This window comes from Apiotrichum porosum, assembly GCF_003942205.1.
Source record: "Apiotrichum porosum strain DSM 27194 chromosome Unknown scaffold_9, whole genome shotgun sequence".
Lineage (NCBI taxonomy): Eukaryota > Fungi > Basidiomycota > Tremellomycetes > Trichosporonales > Trichosporonaceae > Apiotrichum > Apiotrichum porosum.
Genome location: NW_021167116.1, coordinates 887,342 through 908,184, shown reverse-complemented (window position 1 = coordinate 908,184; position 20,843 = coordinate 887,342). Strand labels below are relative to the sequence as shown.

The following is a 20,843-nucleotide window of genomic DNA, read 5'->3' as shown; positions in this document are numbered from 1 at the left end:
CTCTTTGTAATGGGGCTCATTGTCGGGATGTACCGTATGCCCGATAGCAGCATGCCGCACCGCCGTCGACGCTCATTGCTTGTTTTTTCTGCTTTTGTTCTAGATTTTTTTCCTGCTGTGGGGTGCCTCGAGTGGGATCCGCCGCACGCATGTCGTCCACACTCCCCATTCCATTTATCTGCTGGGGGGTCTGGAGATCTGGGGATCTGGGGCTTGCGTACGACGTCCTTGACATTACATTACATGAACTGCACTGACGCAGCTCGTTCCGCGCACGGCAACAGTGCTTTTACTTAGTTTAACCCGCGGGGTCCGGACTTTTATGTTAAACCTAACCCAACCTGCCTAACCTTGTGCGCGCGTGCGTGGGTTCCGGAAGTGGTACGTAGTGGGGACAGTATTGTTTACGTGTCTCTAGCCGCTGCAAACATGCTTTCGAGCTTTCGCGTTTTCGCGCTATAGCCTGCGGCTCACACGTGGGAGAATTGTGCAATGTCGGAGCGATGGGAAGCACTTGGGGGTGAAAGAGTACGGCATGGAGCTGTTCACCTCCGCTGGGAGTGGCTGGACTGAGCACGTCTGCGTAATGTGGTGCTGGTAGTGATGCAAGTGTTGCAAGTGATCTACTAAGATAGTCACCACTTGCACCACTAGGCGCATTCACATGTCCCTCGTGCCCGCCCTTATACCTCAGCCGTCATCCTCGTGGATTATGGAACCACACGGGAGATCCACCACGTCCAGATCCTAGTACGCGAGCGTACCTCACTCTCACGCATCCTATCATCCATCCACCCCTCCATCGTTTCTTGCCATCAGGAGACCCTGCCGCTTCCATCGCCGCTACTCACCTCCACTGTCCGACCATGGCCCCAGGTGGTGGCACCAGTGCGGCCCCCACCGCGGGCCCGCGTCCCACGTACACTCCCGTCCTCGCCGACCACTTCCCCCGCACCGAGTACGCCCGCCTGCGCTTCTACGCCCACCCCGTCGCGAGCCCGAGCGCACGCGTGCTGTGGGCTGCGCGCGATGCGAGCAAGGCGTGGGCACGCGCCGTTGCCGCGCAGTGCTGGGACGCCATGGACGAGCTGATGGTCCGTCTCGCCGTGTTTGACAAGGCGTACGAGCTGTGAGTGTGGATCGCCGAATGCGGCGCCGAGACGAGTCGTTGACTCTGTTGCCTCGCTCGCCAGTAACTGCCACCCCCGTCCCCCCACCCCCTTCCTCTCTCAGCAGTAGCTGACACCCGCGTGCAGTAACCAAGCCCAGTGGGGCCACCGCCCATGCCCCACCGCCGCCGAGTGGCAGCGCGAGACGGACGGCTACATTGCCGTGGCGTACCTCTGTGCCGGCCGCGCACTGCACGCTGTGGGCCAGGACAAGCGCATGCCCAGCCTCGGACTCGTCTCGCCGTTCTGCCGTGCCGCAATGGACCTGTGCGCCGCACCACTCGTGGACGCCGAGCCGCTCGTGCCGGCTCCCATGGAAGAGGACAGCCTGGGCGAGGTTCTCGGCGAGTACGACCCGTTGCTGCGGCACAAGGCCGAGCTCGACGTGTCCGAAGCGGCATACGCCGAGACGTTTACCTTGGACCCCGCGACTGGGTACTGGGTCCTCGACCACGATGCCGCCGGCCATGGGCGGAATTCATGTCCGACACCCGTGACGCAAGTCGGCCACGACCACCCCGAGACGCGCGACCACATCGACGACGACCCTCGTGTCACGACCCCGGCGTCAGATACAGCACCGACGGTTGTCGAGCTCCACACCGTCACGGCGTAGACGTTGCACCGAGCATCGGCGACTCTCAGTCTTCGTCTTGCAAGTGACCATGTCCAGAGGACCGGAGTCTCCAGGCATTAGTAACTTGAGTTGAATACCTGTGTAGCAATATTGTTTCCTTTATGTGAGCGTGGCCCTCTTCGGCCGCGCGCAGCCTGATACACACCCTCAAGCGGGTATTGGACCGTGTCTTCGTCCTCGTCACTTCGGTCGCGATCGTCTCTGTCAGCCTCGTCGCCGCCATTGGCGTGCGCCTCACCGGCATCGTCGACATGGGCGACATGGCCTGCCGAGGGTTGATGAACACGTGCCGCCGGGCCTCCCCCTCCGCCTACGCCTGCACCCAGTCAAGTCCAGCCAAGCCGAACGAAACCGTCCCCGAGAACTGGTTCCAGAACTAGAACTAGAACTGCCATACATCGCTCGCGGGTGGGGAATCCGGGATCTATTCTACAGAGACAGAGAGGGCGTACGAGAGCGAGAGCGAGCGCGCGCGCGCGCGCTGGGGGTTTGTGTTTGGTGCGGTGTGTGCGTTTTTGTGTCACGCTCTCTATACGCGCATACTGTCCAGGAGCTCCATTGCCTGCACCGAGTTTCCGCGGATGACCTGAGGAGAGTCAGTCGGTGTTCTGTTGTTGGGTGTTATGTTTGACGATTGGAGTGGGGTTAGAGATACGGGGAGAGCAGGCACGGAATGGAGAATGAGGAGGGAGGGAGGCTTGGTATGATGTCAAGGCTGTTGCTGGCGCTTGCGCCGATAGCAAGCTGTTGACACTGGTACACAGCTTGGAACTGCGTGACAGCAGCACCCAGGCGCGCCAGATGCAGCGTCATGTAGCGTAGCCGTTCGTCTGCCCTTGGCAACCTCGCCCAGGCAAGGCCGCTTGCCAGGGATACCTCATCTCCCCCATCTCCATCTCCTCTTGCTCCTGGGCCGACACGAGCAGCTTCGAGACAAATGTCACAGCTGCGTGCCATCCCACATCCCACTCCAACTCCACACCACACACGTTCACCACCCGACGCAAGTCTACTCACCACCATGCCTGCGGGCTTGCGCTGGCCGCCGCCGACCTCCTCGTACGCCTGGTCGAGGACGAGGTTGAGGAACATGTCGAAACCGCGCAGGATACCTGACACGTTGCGGCCGCCTTGCAGGTGGATGAACAGGCGGCGGTCCATGAACTCTGGGAGGGGGTCAGCGATGCTCGGGGAAGGCGGAAGGCGACGGGGAGGCGGGTTGGGACATGTGCGCAGAGATCACGGACCGGGTTCCATGCGATGTTATGGAACCCGACAGGTAAACCTCGTTGCAGTGACGATACCAGCAGGCAGCGCGGGGCACGAGGCAGGTCAATCCCTCAACGTCAAGGACATGGACATGCCCCAGCGACGTCATGGCCGAGCTCGGCCACGCTCACGCGGCAGCCTCCAGGCGACCCGCACCACAGTGCAGGGATGGTTCGTCTCCACAGTGATCTGCAGGCTCGACATTCGCGGCCACCAGCTCGTAGTCGTGACCATTCCCTGCGCGCGAGACCACCGACCGCTGCCGAGGAAGAACCGTGGAAGAATCGACTGTCGTACGTCTTGACGCCGGCATCTCAACAGCCCGTGGCACCCGCACCGCTGCATTCGCCAAGACCCATGTTCCCAGCGTCACTGTCCGCGCTGAACTTACTCTTGAGCTCGGGCTGGGAAGGACGCGACATGTTGGATGTGAAGTGATGAGATGTGGTGATGGAGGGGGGGGGGGGGGAAGGCGAGCGAGGGATTAAGACCGGTAGTGGGTCGTTTTTAGCAGCCGTTGGGCGATGGGACGGCTTGGCGGATGGGTGGTATCTATGCTCTGTATCGAGCTTGTTGCGTTGTGGATGTCTATGCAAGGATGCCGAGTCGCGTGCTGGTTGTGTGTCTGTCTGTCTATTAGGCTGTCGCTGTTGTTGATGGCCACTCGAGAGCAGGATGAAAGGCGTAGATCGAGATCACCCCGCGGCGATATACGTCCGTGGCACCCACCGTACCAGTGAGCCCCACGCGCCTGCCAGCGGGCCGTTCTCGCCACCCAGCACGCAGCCGCGGCAGCCTCTGCCGCCTGCGGACGGCCTCCACGCCGGCTGGGCCCACAACACACAAAGTCGAAGCAACACGATTCAGACGTTCGCTCTCCTGTACTTCCACCACCACCACCACACTTCCATCGCGATGGCCCCACGCGACCGCACCGCCGAGTTCCACTCGGCGCTCTCCTCCATCCGCGCGCGCACCGCCGTGCCATCGGGCAAGCGTGACGGCGCCAAATCGCCCCTCCTCGGCGGTGCCAACGCGGCAGCCTCGACGTCCAAGTCCGAGTTTGGACGGCTCGCAGGCAACATTGCAAAGGACATTAATGCGACCACCCTCAAGCTGCAGAAGCTTGCCCAGCGTGAGTCTCGTGTCGCGGGTGGTGTGCGCGGTCTGGTGCATGCAGTGTAGCTGCAATGTCAACGTACAGCTGCCAGAGTTGCTGCCCTACGCCTCGCTCGCCGCTCTTGCCCCAATGAAATGCGCCAGCTTACCACCCCCCCCCCCCCCCCCCCCCCCCCCAGTCGCCAAGCGCAAGACGCTCTTTGACGACAGGCCGGTCGAGATCAGCGAGCTCACGTACATTATCCGACAGGACATTGCGTCGTTGAACACGCAGATTGGCGCGCTGCAGGCGTTTGTGCGCGCGCAGCGCCAACCGTCCGGCGGCACCAAGCAGGTCGACGAGCACAACAGCAACGTCGTCATGATGCTGCAGTCGCGCCTGGCCAACATGGGCATGGGGTTCAAGGACGTGCTCGAGCTGCGCACACAAAACATGAAGGCCAGCAAGGACCGGACAGAGCAGTTTGTGCACACGGCCAGCTCGGCCGCCGTGCCGGCCCCGGCCAAAGGTGAGTTCTTTGTGTAGTCGGTTTGCTTGCACTTGGATGCTTGTGTGTTTGTGTGTGTGTTGGGGTTGAAGCCAACGCGTCTCTCGCTCTGCAGAGGGAGGCGGTCCCGGTTCATTCCCTGCCAATTCCCATTCCAATCCCACTTCCCATCATCCCCCGCCGAGCCTTCTCCGCCATCGGTCTCGGCTGACGCTGGCGCCAGACTCGCTCCTCTTCGCCCAGGGTGGAGGTCCCGGGTCCGGTATCGACCGCAAGGGCAAGCAGCGCGCGGTCCCAGGGGAGGGCAACGACTATCTCGCCCTCGACATTGATGGCGACCGCCAGACAAACGACTACCAGCAGATGCAGCTGGTCGAGCAGCAGGTGAGTGTGGCGCGAGGGGAGGTGGCCGTTGTCGAGGTTGGCATAACCGGCCACCTTGTCTGCTTCGTATCGGTGGTGCGGTGAGAAGCTGACAATGCAGGACAACTACATCCAGTCGCGCTCGACCGCCATCGAGTCCATCGAGTCGACCATTGCCGAGCTCGGCTCCATCTTCTCCCAGCTGGCGGGCATGGTGGCCGAGCAGCGCGAGACGGTGCAGCGCATCGACGCCGACGTCAACGACATTTCCTCAAACGTCTCGGGCGCACAGCGCGAGCTCCTCAAGTACTATGCCAACATCAGCAGTAATCGCTGGCTCATGCTCAAGATTTTCGGCGTCCTCATCATTTTCGTGAGTTACGGAAGTCAGGACGGCGCAGCTCACACCCCAGTTCCTCGTCTTCATTCTCGTCTCGTGAGGCACACACTACGGCGACTGTACAACAAATAGACTATGCATTATTGTACTCTGGCGAGAAGAGCGGGGGAGAAGAAGGTGTATGGGTAGGAAGATCTAAGGAATGGGTGTCTCTCTCTCTCTCTCTCTCTCTCTCTCTCTCTCTCTCTCTCTCTCTCTCTCGGGCTACTCCTACTCGGCGGCGACGAGGCGCTCGTCGCGCTTGAGCTGCTCGGCAGCAGCGCGCTCACGCTCCTCATGCTCGCGCTGCTGCGCGTCGGCGTGGCGGTCGGCCCACTGCGTCTCGGGAGTCACGGCCGTGCCGGCGTCGGTACCCTTGGAGCCGGGGTCGGACGAGGGCACGCTGGGAGCAAGCACCTTTGCAGCAGCAGCGGCAGCAGCCGCTGCGGCGTCGGCGTCCGCACGCTTCTTGTCCGCTGCAGCACGCTCTTCGCGCTCCTTGCGCTCCTTGGCCTCCTTCTCCTCCTTGTCCTCGAGCACGAGCGCCGCCAGCTCCTTCTCGAGCTCGTCCTCGTCGATGGCCGGGTTGGCGAGGTCGCCGCCGAGCCTGACCGCGTCGTCAATCTCGCGCTGGTCGGCAAGTGCGTCGGCGAGGGCGTCGGTCGTGGCCGCAATGCGGTCGGGGGACAGGCGCGGGTCCGAGAGCGCACTGGCCAGGGCGGCCGTGCTGGCCTCGTATGCGGACATGACCTCGGCATCGCCCTTGGCCTGGTCGAGCGCGCGCACGACCGAGCGCAGCTGCTCGCCCGTCGCGACGCGCTTGGCGAGCACGTCGTCGAGGTTCTTCTTGGAGCGCAGGTATGACGCGGCGGCGGCGCGCTGGCCCAGACCCAGCTGGCGCTTGACCTTGGCCTGGCAGTCGGCGGCCTCGACTTCAATGTCGGCGATCTGCGCGTCGACGCGCGATAGCGTGCCGAGCACGGCGAGTGCGCCGCGGTCCGCTTCGGTGATCGGGTGGTCGGACGCCAGCTGGCCGCCAGAGATGATCTTGATGACCTGGTCGTCAGCTATGGATACGGTCATTGACCAACCCAGCTGTTCAACTCACATCGCCCTCGACGACCACGCTGCCGACATCGCGCGCCAGCCAGCGGAGCAGGACGTCCGTGTCGCGCTTGCTGAGGTTGGCCTGGGGACTTGTGATATCGCCAAACTCCTTGAGAAAGCTCGCGCGTGAGAAGAGCGAGTCGGTATAGTTGACGAGCGGGTTGTTGTCGAGGCGCTCGACAAACTTGGCCGCGGCCGCCTTGACGCTCGGGACGTGCACATACTCCTTGCCCCTGGTAGACTTGTACAGTCCCTCCTCGGTCTGCTCGCCGCCGAACGGGCTCAGGCGGCCGAGCGCGCTCCACCCGGCACCGACGATACGCGAGGCGATGCTGGGCCCCTGCTCGATGGGCGTGAGAGAGTCTAGGAAGCGGGCGAGGGGGAGGAGGGCGGGCGTTGACGCCAGCGAGTCCTGCGTTGTCAGCTGCGGTGTTTTCCGATACCATCTGCAGCTAACTCACCACTACGCCAGCGATTCCCTTGGGCCGGGTACCGTTCTTTGCCAGTGCGTCAAGAAGCGCGTCGTCGACACGGAGCACGAGCGTGTCCCGCCCTCCATCGCTGCTGTTGGCGCCCACAGTGCCGGCCTCGAGACCAGCAGCAAGCGCATCACCCCACCAGCGCACGTTGCTGGCGTAGCCGTCCGGGTTCGACTCGCGCTGCGCACGCGTGAACGCGTACAGGGCCGCAAGGCGTTCGGGAGAGGGCAGTGGGTGCGCCGTGGGAGCGAGGAATGGGGGCGCGGTGGCCATGGTGGGTTGGGTAGTGAGTGTGGTGTTGGCATGTTGTGATGCAACGTCCGTCTAGGGAAATCACTGCCCGAGGCGGAAATCGAGTGGCAAACCGCGCGTGTGGCGCGTCCCCCAGGCGTCAACGTTGGGGCAGACTGCAAAATACTCGTGTCACTACTGCAATGGTACATCCTACACTATGTCACAGTCTCAGCACGCGCCTCCAGGTCTGTCAGTGACGAGTCGAGGCTGCTACAGTCACTTCCATGGTCTCGCTCGCCCTGGCGCGCCCAGCTGCCCGCAATCTGCGGCAGGACGAGGAGCATGGATCCCACCAGGAAGCTGAGGCCCATGTAGACGCCGGCGTACAGGAACTCGTCCTTGTCGTGGACCTTGATGAGCACTGCGTGTTAGAGCTGCATACAAGAGCAAGTTTCAACTCACCAGCGCACACTGGCGGCCCAGCCAACCCCGCCAGTCCACCGACAGCCGCCAGCAGGGCCAGCCGGGTCCCCAGCTCTTCAGGTGGAGAAATGAGCCGCACCACGCCAGACAGGGAGGAAGCCCACACTCCAGTGGTAATTCCGTAGAACAGGAGACCGACGACCATGGCCCCCGTGCCCTTTGCGCCGGTCCAAAAGGCGAACGCGACCATGGAAGTGGCAAAGCCGGAACACACAAAGATCGCCCACGTCCACGGTAACAGGAAGGTAATGCCGCGGGCGGCGAGTGCGCCGACGAGCAGGCCGCCGCCGATAATGACCACGGCGTAGTCTTCTACGCCTTTGCTGATGCGGTCGGCCATTGTCAGGACTGGTGCGTAGAAGATGGGCGAGAAGATGCTGGTTTGTCAGTTGCATACAATAATGCGCGCCAACTCACTTGATCATGAACACGGCTGTGCCCAGCACGAGGAACGCGTACCCTGCGTCCGACCACGGCGGGCTCAGCGTGTAGTGCTGGAACCGCCTCGGCGACCAGATCAAGATCCACGATGGGAGCATGAGTCCTGCCGTAATGCCCGCAGTGATGAGGATCGTGGTCCGGAACGCTTTTGCTGTCAGACTACCACCGTCTTGTGCGCGAGTTTGGACTTACAGAAGTGTGCGAAGAGTTTGTGGAGGATCACAGGATAGATGAGAGCTCCAGTGCCGCCTCCGAGCGCAATCGGGAAGCCATGGTACCAGGGGCTGGGCGCGGACGAGTGCGTCGCGGTGACAGCGAGAATGGCTGGAAGCCAGACGCTGGCGCCGAGGCCAAAGAGGATATGCGCGAGGAGGAACTGATAGTACTCTGTGCAGACTGGTGCGTCAGTGTTACTGCCATTTGGTCACGGCTCACAGGCAAGGCCGATAAGGGCACCGAATGCCGCGACAGTGCCGGGGATCACAGCAACGGCGGGGTGCTTGACCCATGTGAATACTGGAGCGGCGCACAGTGCGAGGGCCACTTGCACGGTCGGGATCCATGCAATCTTCTTGTAGTCGCCGCCCGCTACGTTGTTGGCAAGGTAATACCGCTTCAGCTCGGCAGTTCCAATGACTGCGTTGAGATGCCGTCAGCCAGCGCTCGCGTTCGCCATCGGGGGATACAACCCCGCACTCACTGAATCCGAACGTGGCTGTGACCAACAGCGCGACGGCAATGACAGTGGCCACCGTCGCCCCCGTTGGGTGGGCCTCGTGCCGCATCTCCACCACGTCCATGGGCGGCTTGGCCTCGAGCTGCCTTTCGGCGTGCCGCAGTGACGTCTCCAGCGCCAGCTGTCGCGCGTGCTCTGGGTCGTCGTCCACATCCGACTCGCCGTCGGTTTCGGCCGGGGTCGCGTTCTCGCTGCCGCCGACATGCTCCTTGAGACAGTGTCGCCGTGAACTGTGTTCTGGGGGGATGTCGGGCAGGTCGTGCTCGTGTTGTAAGATGGGTTCAGTGGGCATGTTGTCAGCCATGGTGTTGTGAGTGTAAGAGCAAAGACACAGGTGGCTCCATGGATCCATGGACATTTGACGACAAGGGGGAGCGGCCGCCCGACCAGAGAGAGAGAGACATAATAGACACCATGTCTCGCAGATCGCCCCCGCCACCGCCGTCACCCAAAAACGCCCTGGCTTGGCTTTCGGCTTGGCCGGTGGGTGCGACATCTGCCTATTGTCTACCCATTCCAGGACCGCGTATGATGTCTGTGTGCTCTGCCGGAGAAAACCTGCATGCTGCGGACGAGTAACCGGTGTGCACGAGGAGCTCCCAGCATCCCTTGCGTGTTGCCAGGTGGTTATTCACTGCAAGGACAACGTGGGAAGGCAATTAGGGCCATCGGTGGTGGGTGGTATTGAGTGGGGAGTGGAGTGAGATTATTCCGAGTCATAGTGCACACGGCCCATACGGCTACGACGGCGGCAGCGGCAGCAGCAGCGTATGCCGAGAACTCTATCTATCTGTAGCTGTTGCAAGAGGCGACGTGGCCGCTGGAAAGGGCGCGGCAACCAAGCAAGACGTTGTGATGATACCGGGCTTGAGAGGCCGGTGCCAAGGAGTGTGGTTGCGGAGACCGTGGCAACCACCAGGCCGCTCCGTCAAGCGCTTTGGTGGCACGCGTTATCCGTCTCGGTCAAACCTCCATCCCCAGCGATAAGAGTCCATACCTTTGATTGTGCTTGCACGTGTGCTCCGTGGACGCTACACCCACATGCAAAGCATTGCGTCATGTTTCCTGCTCTGCAGAGGCACACGCTTGCGCTTTTACCTTCGCTTTCCGAAAGTCGTGCCCACGCCGAATGCCGTCGGCCAAATACATTGCCCCGTGGTGCTCCGTTGCCGTATGCGATACAACAGCGGTGATGCATAAGACAAGACAACGACTAGCCCTATAGCCCCCTCTCTCTTCCTTTTCGCTTCTGAACAGCACCCACACTCCCTCCATGCACCGCCGAAACTCAATGACGGTGCTCTCCAATGGCGTCCACGACCAGCCGGGTCAGCTTTAGGGCCAGCTCCTCGGTGTGCCGAGGAGTGACGAGTTGCAGGCCCACAGGCATGCCGTCCAGGCGGTCTGGGTCGTCTGCCGTCCCGTAAGCACATGCTCCCTGCCTCGGTCACGTATCAGCTACTCACACTTGTCCCAGACGATGCGCTCGTCGTCGTTGCGCAGACTCTCGCCGGTCTTGACGTCGCGGCGGCTCGCCCAGCCTGCGGGGAAGGCGACGCTCGTGGCATCAAACATGTTCCAGATACCCGAGTATCCGGCGTGGCGGAACGAGTACCGCGGGGCAGAGGGGAACGCGCACACTGGCGAGATGATGGCATCGAACGGGCGGCCAGTGTCGGTCAATTCGCGCGTGGCTGTCCATGCCTCGAGCATGCGACGGAGGTATCGCTGCTTCTCTGCCTGCATGTCCCACAGGCCCGACACGGTCGGCGGCGCACCCCCGTCGCGCAGCCGCTTGTAGTGCTGCTCAAAGCGGCGCAGCTGGAGCGGCCATGGCTCGTGGATGTCGCTCTTGAGTACCCGACCGATACGCACGCCTCCGTCGGCGATCAGGAAGCGCTTCAGAAGCGCAATGCCGGTGCGAGGGTCTGGCGGGCTCCACTCGACGACGCGGTGACCTGCGGCCTCGATGGCCTCGCGCGTCTCGCGCAGCACACGGGCCACCGCTGGCGTCGGTCGAACCATCCCATCGTCCACGACCATCCCTGTACCTCGTCAGCCATCTTTCTTTTGGCTCCACCGAGCCGCCGACCTGCTCCGGACTCACCGAAACAGAGCTTTTCGGGCACCTCGGCCTCCCTCCACGGCAGGTTGAAGACGGTGGGGTCACGCTCCCACGGCTTGCTCCCGAGCACGACCTTGCACCAGAGCGCGAGCGACTCGAGGTCCTGGGACATGGGGCCGACGGTGGCCTTGATCGTCTCTTGGCCAGGGAGGGCTGGTCGGATGCCAATGACTGGGAAGCGGCCGCCGGCAGGCTTGAGGCCGTACACGCCGCAGATGCCCGCAGGCATGCGGATCGAGCCGCCAATGTCCGTGCCGACGCCGAGCGGACTGCCGCGCAGGGCGAGCAGCGACGCTTCGCCGCCGCTCGAGCCGCCAGCAGTCATGTCCGTGTTGTACGGATTGGACGTGTAGCCCCAGACGTTGTTGTATGTCTCGCCCATGAGGATGCCCGTGGGGACGTTGGTCTTGCAGTACAGGATCGCGCCTGCCTGGCGCATCGAGCGCGCAATGTCCGCCTCGTCTGCGTGCGTCATTGGCATATGGCAATAGTTGACAAAGCCGTTCGACGTGTCGATGCCGGGCAGGTTGAAGTTGTCCTTGATGGACACGGGGAGGCCGTGCAGTGGACCGGCCGGCTCGTTTGTCTTTGCATAATGTGCGTCCAGGGCGCGCGCGTCCGTCAACGCCTGCGCAAAGAAGATCTCGGTCAGGCAGTTGGTGAGCTGCTGTGCGATGGCCGCGCGCTTGCAAAAGGCCGTGACGACCTGTTCGGACGTGTACGTGTGGTCGACCATCAGGTCCACGAGCTGCGGCGCCGGCGTCTCGGTGATCTTGATCTCGAGGTCGGTCAGGATACCGCTCGTGGCTGGGACATCCATCACGTTCAAGGGCGGGAGGGGATTGTTGGGCAGCTGCCAGGCGGTTGGGATGCGGGCGTCCCGCACAGCGCGTTTGCCCTCGGCGACAGTCTCCCAAGTCACTGGCGTGCGGCTGAGCGACACACTAGGTACCATGTCGTGTGAGTGCACATGCCGACTCGGCCCCGCTTCCCTCAGTGCGGGGCTCGATGCCGGGGTGCGGAGAGTGGGGTGGTGTCGGTGTGGGAGAGCAGGGGTCGGCTCGGCGTCGAGCGCTGCTGGTGGCGAATAGCCCCGGAGGCCCATGGGGGCGCCGCGGAGAAGGGCAGCACGCGCCAGTCGAGCGGCGTGAGCCCCGTGAGTGGGGGTGGTGGTGGTGAGCATCTTGATATGTCTAGTTCTAAGAGTGAACGGCCATGTCGAAAGAGGATGAGCCCTTTTGTTCGTTTGTTTGGAATGTGTGTGTGTTATGGAGTGGTCCAGACGCCAGTCCGGCCAGTTGTGCGATTTCTGCACGCGCGTGTGCCAAGCTTCGTATGTGCCGCAGAATGGTCGGGTATGCGCCGTCCGGACCTGGCCAACCCGTCACATGCCGCCCATGCCGCACTGCAGCCACCAAACGAAGCTCGGCGAGGACCGCCGAACACCTCCTGCTTCCGAGGCGGTCGATATGCATTGCAGATGGATTTCCTTGTGGCCTGTGGAGCACATTCAGCAGTCTCAGTTGCAGAAGTTCCAGCACCACTCTGGACGATTCGTAGGTCAGTTGATGGTGAATGACGTCCCCGTTGCCCATTGGCTTTCCGCGACCGGAAAGTCTCTTGGCCGTTGTACATTAACGGACTACATAAACGAGGCCGGTCGTGAACCTGTGGGGTTGAGAGCTTCGCCTTGAACGTCGAGCACCAGCACCGTCATGTCAGTAGATGGACCGTCTTCCCCGCACACCTTGTGGGGCCCGGGTGGACCCCATGGGAGCTCCGGGACCACCCGCACAATAACGACCAGAGCGCGATTTGCTTTGGCCGAGTACATTCAGCCGAACGAGGCCCGGCGTCGCTCTGGGACAAAGCAGCCTGGCTGCACAATGATAGGCGCCTCTCCCAATCAGATAGACGTGCGTGAGACCAATTGTAGGTACATGGGCTTGAAGTCTCGTTGTAAACCTGCTGCTGCGCGCCTGCGCCTACAAACAGGTTGTGGCGCTTTGTTCTCCGGTCCGGATCAACTCCAATCCGACGTCAAACCATGTGGCGCAGCTAAGCTGGCGGGACCTCGATGACAACATGGATACCGCTAGGGAGAGCGAGACTGCTCTTGCCCTTCTCACGGGCCGCGTCGATGCGCTTCTGGGCCACGGCGAGCGAGATGCAGCCATCGTGGCGGTCGTGGCAGTTGGCGTGGGCCCAGGAACCGTTGTCGGGGTCCGCGAGCGACACCATGACCGAGTAGACCGTGTTGGGCTTCATGTTGATGTCGGTCGCCGCGTCCAGCGTCAGGCGCATCTTGATGGGGACGCCGTCCAACTCGAGCTTGGAGGGCTGGGACTGCTGAACACCGAGCATTGCCTCGGCAGAACCTGCAGTGTTAGAAGCGGTGTACTGAGTAACAAAAGTGCCGTGTCCCTCACGAGCATAGGCCTTGGCGAGCTGGCGGTGGGTGATGAAGCGCATATCCATGGCAACTTGGGCGCTGCGGCAAGCAGCGGTAAATAAGTGAAAGTTACGGCCATGGACGTCGGTAAGCTTGAGGATAGTCGTGGCAAGGTTGTTCCAGAGTGTGCTCTCCCTGTAGTATGTTAGCGGTGCACGCAAAGGGGTAAAATTACAGCTGTGCAATTCCACATTTAAACGCCTCCACGGCAGTGAAGAGGAGGGGGCTGTTACTCCAAGGGTAGAGAGCGTACAGAGCATCGCGGTAAGTCTTGAGCGCCTTGCCATACTTTTCTTCAGAGTAGCTGCAAACGTTAGCCCCGTTGCCGAGCATATGGTTCTCACAACCTGTTTCCCTCCGCCTTCATAGCGTCGGCACGCTTGAGAACGGCCTGGAGCGGCTCGATTTGACCTTTGGGCTTCCTGTTTTCAAGACCTCCCCACGTCGTGAAGGAGATGGGCGTGTGGGCATACCAAACCGAATGGAGGATGTTGTCGATACACTTGAGGCAGTGAAGGCGGATAAGCTCATGGTTGAACAGGTGGTCCTTCATCTTGTTCTTAACGACTCTACGGTCGTAAACTCCGTCCTTGGTCTGGTGACTACAGTCGAGTCAGCATGTACATACATACCGCACTGCACGGTTGTTGGTGAAGTGTAGAATCAACTCACACCAGACGGAACATCTCAAACATTGTGTGGAGCGACTCAAGTTCCCTCTGTTCCATGATGGGAATGAGGTCCCAGATCTTGCTGTTCATGCTGGTATCCGTTTGAGAGTAGTGAGCCTCCGTGAGAGGAAGGCGTTCCTTGATGATCAGCGAGTCGCCTCCCGTGCTGAAGGGGCTGAGGGTCGAAAAGTCGTCCACAAGGGGGAACAGTTGTCCGTCCTGCTTCAGGACAATGTGGAAAGTGGCCCCAGGAGACATGGTGGATGCCGCTTGGATGGATGTGAGGTGGAATGGGAGGAAGGAAGGATGCAAAGAACGTCAGAGGTGGTGGACGGCGGGAGGGCGTCACAAAGGCGTGGTGGATGGGGACATTGGGGATGGGGCACAATACGGGACACAATCCACGCGACCACGATCAGCGGCCAGCGGGCATGCGCGGGCACGCGTGTGGCCGTGTGGATTTGTGTGAGTGGTCGTTTCGATGCTTGTCTTCCCCTCAACTACTGCGAAAGGCTTTCCCGTCAACGGCAGCGGTAGGTGGTGGGGCGTACAGCTCTTGCATTTCTTTACACACTTCTCCACTTGCAACTTGTCATAACTACTCCAACCTTCACTATGTACACGCACTACCTTGCGTCTTCTTCCGGGAACTCTCACTTGTACTTGTGGTGGTGCTTGTGGGTGGTGCTCGTGGGTGGCGCTTGTGGTGGTGGTCAACTGGTTCTTCCTACTTGGTGGAAAACGTGACGCGAATTCCGGTAGGCAGGAGGATGCTCGTGTCGCCCTTGTCGAACACCGCGTCAATGCGCTTCTGGACGGCGGCGAGCGAGGTACAACCGTCGTGACGCATGACACAGTCGGCGTGAGCGGAGCAGTCGTCGGCGGGGTCTGAGAGGGAGAGGAAGACCGAGTGGGCAAGTAGGGGGCTCATGATCTGCTTGACCTGACTGGGCGAGGCGTTCACGTTCATACCGAGAGGACCGAAATCGTCCGAGGCAAACTGCGTCTGGTGAAGACCGTACGTGGCCTCGGCGGAACCTGTGTTATTAATGTCTACAGACTCTTGGTCACATACGAGCATACGCCTTGACGAGTTGGCGATGAGTGATGTAGCGCATGTTGATCAGCATCTTGGCGCAAAGCTTCACGACAGCGAAGAGGCTGTTGTGGGGCTCGAGAGGTATGGGGGCTCGGCATCCTGGTGTGCCTGAGGAGGATCACGCCCATGTTGTTCTTTTCGTCAGTGAGAGTCAGGTGTACATGGAAAGCTCACATGTCAACAATGCCGTATTTGAACGCGTCGGTTGAAGTGAAGAGCAGAGGGTTGTTGCTCCAAGGATACAATGTGTACATGGCGTCGCGGTACGCCTCCAGCGCTAGGACCATCTTGTCCTTCTTGAACCTGTACCGTTAGCGAGGACGCGACAAATCAGTACCGCAAACGTACAGCGTATTGCCCTTCGCCTTGAGAGCTTCGGCACGCGTAACAGCGGAAGCCAGAGGTTCAATGTCTCCGTTGGCCTTCTTGGTTTCGAGCCTAGTCCAAGCGGAAGTGAGGCGGTTGTCGTAAATCCCATAGAAGTTGTCGATGTGCCTATCGGCAATGTAGAGCATTGACAGACGGTTCATTTCTTGGTTGAGGAGGTCCTCCGTGAAATGTTCTTAATAGCACCAAAGTTGCTGTTACCATCCGCGCTCATGAAGCTGTGGAACTTGTCAACACCACAAGGGAAGGGAAGGCGGCACGGCACGTACGTGTGACGTTCCGCATCACGCCTGTTTTCGTAGGCCTGGTTGAGTCGACCCATGGGCATCATATCCATGAGGGGGATCAAGTCCCAAATCTTGCGGTTCATGCTGGTATCCTTTTGGGTGTAGTGGTCTTCAGTGAGAGGAAGGCGGTCCTTGATAGCCATCGAGTCGCCACCGGTGGTGAAGGGGTTGAGACTGTTCATGTCGCAGTAGACCGACTGCAGCTTGTGGTCTGGCCCGAGCGCGATTTCGTACTCGCGAGGGTGGGACATGGCGCTGGGACAGATTCTAGAAGGGTATACCGATGTGAGAGATACTGGGCAAAGGAGAAGAGTTGTACTAGTTGTGTGAACGGAGGATCGTGTTGACGCCTGAGCGCCGATCTGGGGCGCCGGAATTTAGATTGTCGCGTCACCCAGCCAGCCCCCTCTTTGCAGGATGTGTCCGAAGCTTACATACATCCTCAACAGGGGCCAAGGGCATAGGGATACTTCGGTGTGTGACAACAGCCTGCAGTCATGCATCATAAAGTCAATGCCACAAGGCTACAGAAAGGGAAGCAAGGGGGACGAAGTGGGACGAGGTTAAAAAGTGACAGTTGATGAGGATGAAGTGGATCGCAAAGAACATGGTGGCTAGTGGGGTCAGCGCTTGAGTGGCGATGGACATGTAGCAACCAACTCACCTCTGCTGCCGTTGGCTTATAGCTTAGTTCTTCGAGATCTCGAACATGTCGGGGCCGGTGCCGTACCTGCCACCGTGGAACCACTGGTAGTTGCCCATGCACTGGTTGATGATGGTGTCGACGGCAAGGCGACAGTTCGAGTACTGCTTGTTGTAGTCGGCACCCTTCATGGTCCAGGTGTTTGATCCCTCCTTGTACTGGGTGACATAGGCAATGTTGTTAACGTCGGTTCCGCCATTCTTCTGGGCCTTGAGCGTGTCGCAGGCCTTCAAGAAGAAGTCGTGGGCCGCGGCCGAGGGGTTCTGGTTGCCCCAACGGGTGCAGTCGAGGGACTTGTGGAAAGCGGGGGCGCCCATTGTTAAAGGAGTGTGATTGTTGGGGTGGTAGAGTGTCCGGAGAGAGAGAGAAAGAGAGATGAGAAGAACTTGCGTGATGGGGATTCAGACGTGTCTTGACCACCTCTAATATACCCATCTGGACGCCGTGCTGTCCGCCTCCTACGGAAAAGAAAGCACCTGCCCAGCGTGTTACGCACTCTGTATACACAGCATGCTCAGAGAGCCGAAGAGCCGGCTCCGCAGGGGGTCATCCGCGGGCCGTCACAGGCATTCGTGCATACGTTGACGGGGTTGGGAAAAGAGGGGATGAGGAGCACAAGAGTGGCAGAGCATGTGTGGTCGATCCCGAGATGCCGATGGAAGATACCAGCCGACCACCCTGGCCACCCTGTTGTATGGCATGGAGGGGTGGCGGTGTCGTAATCAGCACGCGTCGTAACAAGCTTGTTTGCTTTCGTTTGCCTGTTTCCGGATCCATGGTCCAGATCCATAGGCACAACTTGGCCCAGTTTAGCCACTTTACAGAGCATCGTTTGTGCCTCCCAACCCCCAACCGACCCGCTCCAGTTGAAACTATTCACAACTCCGTCAGCACCACAGCATGGCTTCCCGATGGCCGTGGTGAAACTCCCAAAAGGTTGGAGTGACATTTTGCCGCGCGATGACGACTCAAAGCCCACTGCCGGGTCCGTCAAACGTAAACTCACTGTCGACCTACTGGACTTCGCCCTGAGAAGAGCCGAGACCAAGTTGGACCCCCATGTGGTGACAGAGCACGATGCTTTGTATGTTCGGAGATGGGGGTATGGTCCGCTCGCCAGGCTCCAGTCACTTGAAGTCAAGAGTGTACGCGATGTCAAAAGACATACGCGATGTCAAAAGACACACATGGTGCAGCAGCACATTCAACGCGTCGCGTTCATCCTTGAGGACCCGCGGTCACGCGTCAAGAGTTCACACTTATTGGGTTCCATCCTTCCCCGCTCCAAACTCTGGTCCGCACAGGGTGCTCTTCCCGCTTCACGAGATGACCTACTACTCTATGTATGTAACTAACTGCCCTTGCCCTGGTCCAGGGGTGCACTCCTTGGCTAGCGAGCCAAGTCCAGCAATCTGCAGAGCTTCTCCGCGCGGCACGGATTTCTTCCACTGAACGCTTGGTTTGCGGTGGAAGGAAAGGATCCCACGGAAACTGCAATAGTGTTTGAACCAGGAGTGTTCGGGTAGCAAGATGACCTCGTATACCATCCCATCGGCCCGACATCTCCATTGGCCATTGGTGCCCCCTTGGGTAAATCTGGTGCGCACTATCGCAAGACGGTACGCTTAACAAGGTAACATATCAGGTGACTCTGAACAGTGAGCACGAAACAACACGGCCATTTTTGTTACAACCACCTCTCACCGCCCCTGCTGCCACTCTGCTGCTGCTCGCCCTCTGCAGCAGTCTTCTCGACCCAGTCCTCGAGCGAGCGCAGACCCCCTTTCCCCAAGCCCTTCCACTCGTGCTTGGCAATGCTACCTCCGTGGCGGAAGCTGCCCTCGAGCTCCCAGCACGTGCTCATGAGCGTGGGCTCGTACCCGTGCCACGCGACGTCACGGACCGTCCAGCGCTCGCCGTGTTCGTACGCGTTCGCGCCGACGCGTCTGCGCCCGCGCACCGGTTCCGGAGCCGACGGGTCGTTGTAGTTTCCGGCACTGTCGCGCAGGGGTACGCTCTCGGCGCGGTTGAGGACCTGGACGACGCGGCCGTCCAGCGACCAGATGTGGATCAGGCCGTCGGCCGAGCCAGAGTAGATGTAGCTTTGGCCAGTGGACTCGACGGGGCTAAAGTGGCATCGGATGAGCGTCTGGAGCACGCTGTGGCCGCGGTAGGTCATGACGCTGCAGTCGCGAGGGTGGGCGAGACGCTTGGGCGCGTTGTATCTCATTTGGCGGTCTGGATTCGTGTCAGTTGAACCTCTCAGAATGTCTCAACTCACAGTCAAAGTTTGCCTGGCCCCATTGAGCCACGGCGTCCGGTTCGTTGGAGAATTCGCTCCAGCTACGCATCATGCGGAGGTCGTACAGACGCGCCGCCTGGTCCTTGGAGTTGACAACAATGTAGCGCCCATCGCCCTTGGGTGCCGTGTATGTAATGCCCTCGGTCGCGCCGACGAGCACACCTGACGGTGTGTTCGACGACAGAGAGCGGCGATCCCAAACCTTGACGTAGCCATCATCACTTCCTGAGACGAGGACGTTGGTCGAGCTCTCGTCGGCAAAGCACACCGCGTTGACGTCATCGCGGTGACCCGGGACGGAGAGGATACGGCGCTCGGCTTCAATGTCGTAGACCATGATACGGCCGTCCGTCTGAGCGCCTGCACCAGCGACGACTTCCTTGCCGTCGGCCGAGAAGCGGATACTCCAAATCTAGACACAGTTAGCCAAATACTGTTGACATGCGTGGTGTGACGTACACCAAAGTGGTCATGGCCCCACACTCCATCGCGACTGGAAAAGTCGAGACGGATATGCTGAGCATCGTGTTCCGCCGTGTAGAGCATGTGGACGTATGGTGTGATGGACGAGTAGATCATGCGCTGGCCGGACCGGTCGGCGTCTGCGTCGGTGACCGTCCACTGGCCTTCCACGCCTTGCACGTTTTTGATCTTGCGCATACTCGAATCCTCCCTCATGGCCGCACGACGTCGACGGCCGAGCATGCTGCGGCCCCACATGTCATCCTCGCTGCTCTCTGCATCCTCTGGTGGCGGTGACGGTGCTGCAGCGGTCGTGTGTCGGCGGACATTGGTCTTGGGCTGGTTGGTCGAGTACAGGTGAAGCGTGAAGTGCTGTGTAGCAGAGTCTGTACCGCGCCAGCGATTATAACGACACACGGCGTCAGTTTGATAAGCATATCGTTGAGATATGTAAGATTGTGCACTCACAGAAAACACCATAGTCCGGACCACAGTATTGGCCCACATAGGGCACGGAAGGGTAGGAAGCGACGACCGTGCCGTGGGTGTTGGGGATGGTGGGCTCGGAGGAGCGGAACACGGGCATCCTGCCATACCGTTGACCAGGACGACGACCTCGTTGCTCGGGCTTGGAGGCTGGGGTCCACGGCCCGACGGGTCCAAACTCGCCACCACGGAGAAGGGCAAGGCCAGCGGGGTGGGGTTCACGTTGCGGTGTCCACCACCGCTGTCCGCGGCGCCTGGCCGCAGGATCCTCTGCTGGTCGCCGAAGAGTTCGCATGGAATGCCCGACTGTGCGTCCCAGGAGATGCTGAAGCAGCGTTGAACGAGCGTCGGCGCTGATACCGGTTTCGCTGTTGAACAGAGTTGCAAGCTCTTGAAGCTGGCGAGGACCGAGCGGAACCCCAGTCTCTGAATCAGAGTCGTCGTCATCGACGAGATAGACTCGCTGGGGCCAGCCGCCCGGGTATTGGGGCGTATCGTCCTCTGATTCCTCTTCCTCGTCCTCGTCCTCGTCCTCATCGTCTTCTTCCTCTAGTTCCTCATCATCGTCATCGTGAAAGAGGGTGTGATGTGGGACGTAATCCCCATCGCCCTCGGAGTCGGAATCGTCCGTCTCCCGCACTTCCAGGTCGTCGATAATGTCTTGAATGTCGTTGTCGGCGAGGAAGAAGTGGTCGGCATCGTCCACACCGTCGTACAGATCGTCGTCCTCCCAAGGGTTGAAGTCGTTTTGCCCGCTCATAACGTGGATGGTGTGTGTGTGTTGAGAAGGAGTGGGGCATGTGGATAGGCACATTCGGTCTCTCATGTCGCCACCACCGGAATGGGTGGAGGCCTCCACCTCGGTTCCGACTCTGTCAGCCACGTCATAGTTTGCTGCGTGCCGCGTTGATAGGGCAGGTGCATGCAATGTTGGGGCTTATAAAACGTGTAACGAGGACTTCTTA

General features: G+C 60.4%; 10 protein-coding genes across 10 annotated transcripts; 2 read left to right on the top strand and 8 right to left on the bottom strand.

The window, feature by feature from the left end:
• Positions 1-866: 866 nt before the first annotated feature.
• On the top strand, positions 867-1,785 carry EHS24_009590 (uncharacterized protein; the record flags this gene model as incomplete). Its single annotated transcript, XM_028624863.1, has 2 exons — positions 867-1,129; positions 1,257-1,785. 2 exons carry the CDS (start codon positions 867-869, stop codon positions 1,783-1,785), a joined length of 792 nt encoding a protein of 263 aa, XP_028475031.1.
• Positions 1,786-2,335: 550 nt separating this feature from the next.
• EHS24_009589 (uncharacterized protein) lies at positions 2,336-3,497 on the bottom strand (the record flags this gene model as incomplete). The annotated part of the gene is made up of 3 exons (XM_028624862.1): positions 2,336-2,392; positions 2,824-2,972; positions 3,467-3,497. 3 exons carry the CDS (start codon positions 3,495-3,497, stop codon positions 2,336-2,338), a joined length of 237 nt encoding a protein of 78 aa, XP_028475030.1.
• Positions 3,498-3,990: 493 nt separating this feature from the next.
• Positions 3,991-5,485, top strand: SED5 (cis-Golgi t-SNARE syntaxin; the record flags this gene model as incomplete). Its single annotated transcript, XM_028624861.1, has 5 exons — positions 3,991-4,210; positions 4,287-4,703; positions 4,798-5,066; positions 5,167-5,418; positions 5,459-5,485. The coding sequence occupies 5 exons, from the start codon at positions 3,991-3,993 to the stop codon at positions 5,483-5,485; spliced, it is 1,185 nt and encodes a 394-aa protein (XP_028475029.1).
• Positions 5,486-5,655: 170 nt separating this feature from the next.
• On the bottom strand, positions 5,656-7,283 carry EHS24_009587 (uncharacterized protein; the record flags this gene model as incomplete). The annotated part of the gene is made up of 3 exons (XM_028624860.1): positions 5,656-6,480; positions 6,533-6,943; positions 6,993-7,283. 3 exons carry the CDS (start codon positions 7,281-7,283, stop codon positions 5,656-5,658), a joined length of 1,527 nt encoding a protein of 508 aa, XP_028475028.1.
• A 176-nt stretch (positions 7,284-7,459) lies between these two features.
• EHS24_009586 (uncharacterized protein) lies at positions 7,460-9,208 on the bottom strand (the record flags this gene model as incomplete). Its single annotated transcript, XM_028624859.1, has 6 exons — positions 7,460-7,665; positions 7,707-8,104; positions 8,145-8,313; positions 8,361-8,564; positions 8,604-8,804; positions 8,869-9,208. The coding sequence occupies 6 exons, from the start codon at positions 9,206-9,208 to the stop codon at positions 7,460-7,462; spliced, it is 1,518 nt and encodes a 505-aa protein (XP_028475027.1).
• Positions 9,209-10,192: 984 nt separating this feature from the next.
• On the bottom strand, positions 10,193-12,212 carry EHS24_009585 (uncharacterized protein; the record flags this gene model as incomplete). Its single annotated transcript, XM_028624858.1, has 3 exons — positions 10,193-10,317; positions 10,371-10,949; positions 11,012-12,212. 3 exons carry the CDS (start codon positions 12,210-12,212, stop codon positions 10,193-10,195), a joined length of 1,905 nt encoding a protein of 634 aa, XP_028475026.1.
• Positions 12,213-13,087: 875 nt separating this feature from the next.
• EHS24_009584 (uncharacterized protein) lies at positions 13,088-14,410 on the bottom strand (the record flags this gene model as incomplete). Its single annotated transcript, XM_028624857.1, has 5 exons — positions 13,088-13,407; positions 13,459-13,616; positions 13,735-13,785; positions 13,826-14,083; positions 14,154-14,410. The coding sequence occupies 5 exons, from the start codon at positions 14,408-14,410 to the stop codon at positions 13,088-13,090; spliced, it is 1,044 nt and encodes a 347-aa protein (XP_028475025.1).
• A 469-nt stretch (positions 14,411-14,879) lies between these two features.
• EHS24_009583 (uncharacterized protein) lies at positions 14,880-16,176 on the bottom strand (the record flags this gene model as incomplete). Its single annotated transcript, XM_028624856.1, has 5 exons — positions 14,880-15,190; positions 15,228-15,313; positions 15,426-15,554; positions 15,600-15,746; positions 15,908-16,176. The coding sequence occupies 5 exons, from the start codon at positions 16,174-16,176 to the stop codon at positions 14,880-14,882; spliced, it is 942 nt and encodes a 313-aa protein (XP_028475024.1).
• Positions 16,177-16,612: 436 nt separating this feature from the next.
• On the bottom strand, positions 16,613-16,945 carry EHS24_009582 (uncharacterized protein; the record flags this gene model as incomplete). The annotated part of the gene is made up of 1 exon (XM_028624855.1): positions 16,613-16,945. The coding sequence occupies one exon, from the start codon at positions 16,943-16,945 to the stop codon at positions 16,613-16,615; it is 333 nt and encodes a 110-aa protein (XP_028475023.1).
• Positions 16,946-18,315: 1,370 nt separating this feature from the next.
• Positions 18,316-20,638, bottom strand: EHS24_009581 (uncharacterized protein; the record flags this gene model as incomplete). Its single annotated transcript, XM_028624854.1, has 4 exons — positions 18,316-18,866; positions 18,910-19,342; positions 19,390-19,778; positions 19,861-20,638. 4 exons carry the CDS (start codon positions 20,636-20,638, stop codon positions 18,316-18,318), a joined length of 2,151 nt encoding a protein of 716 aa, XP_028475022.1.
• Between the last annotated feature and the right edge of the window lie 205 nt (positions 20,639-20,843).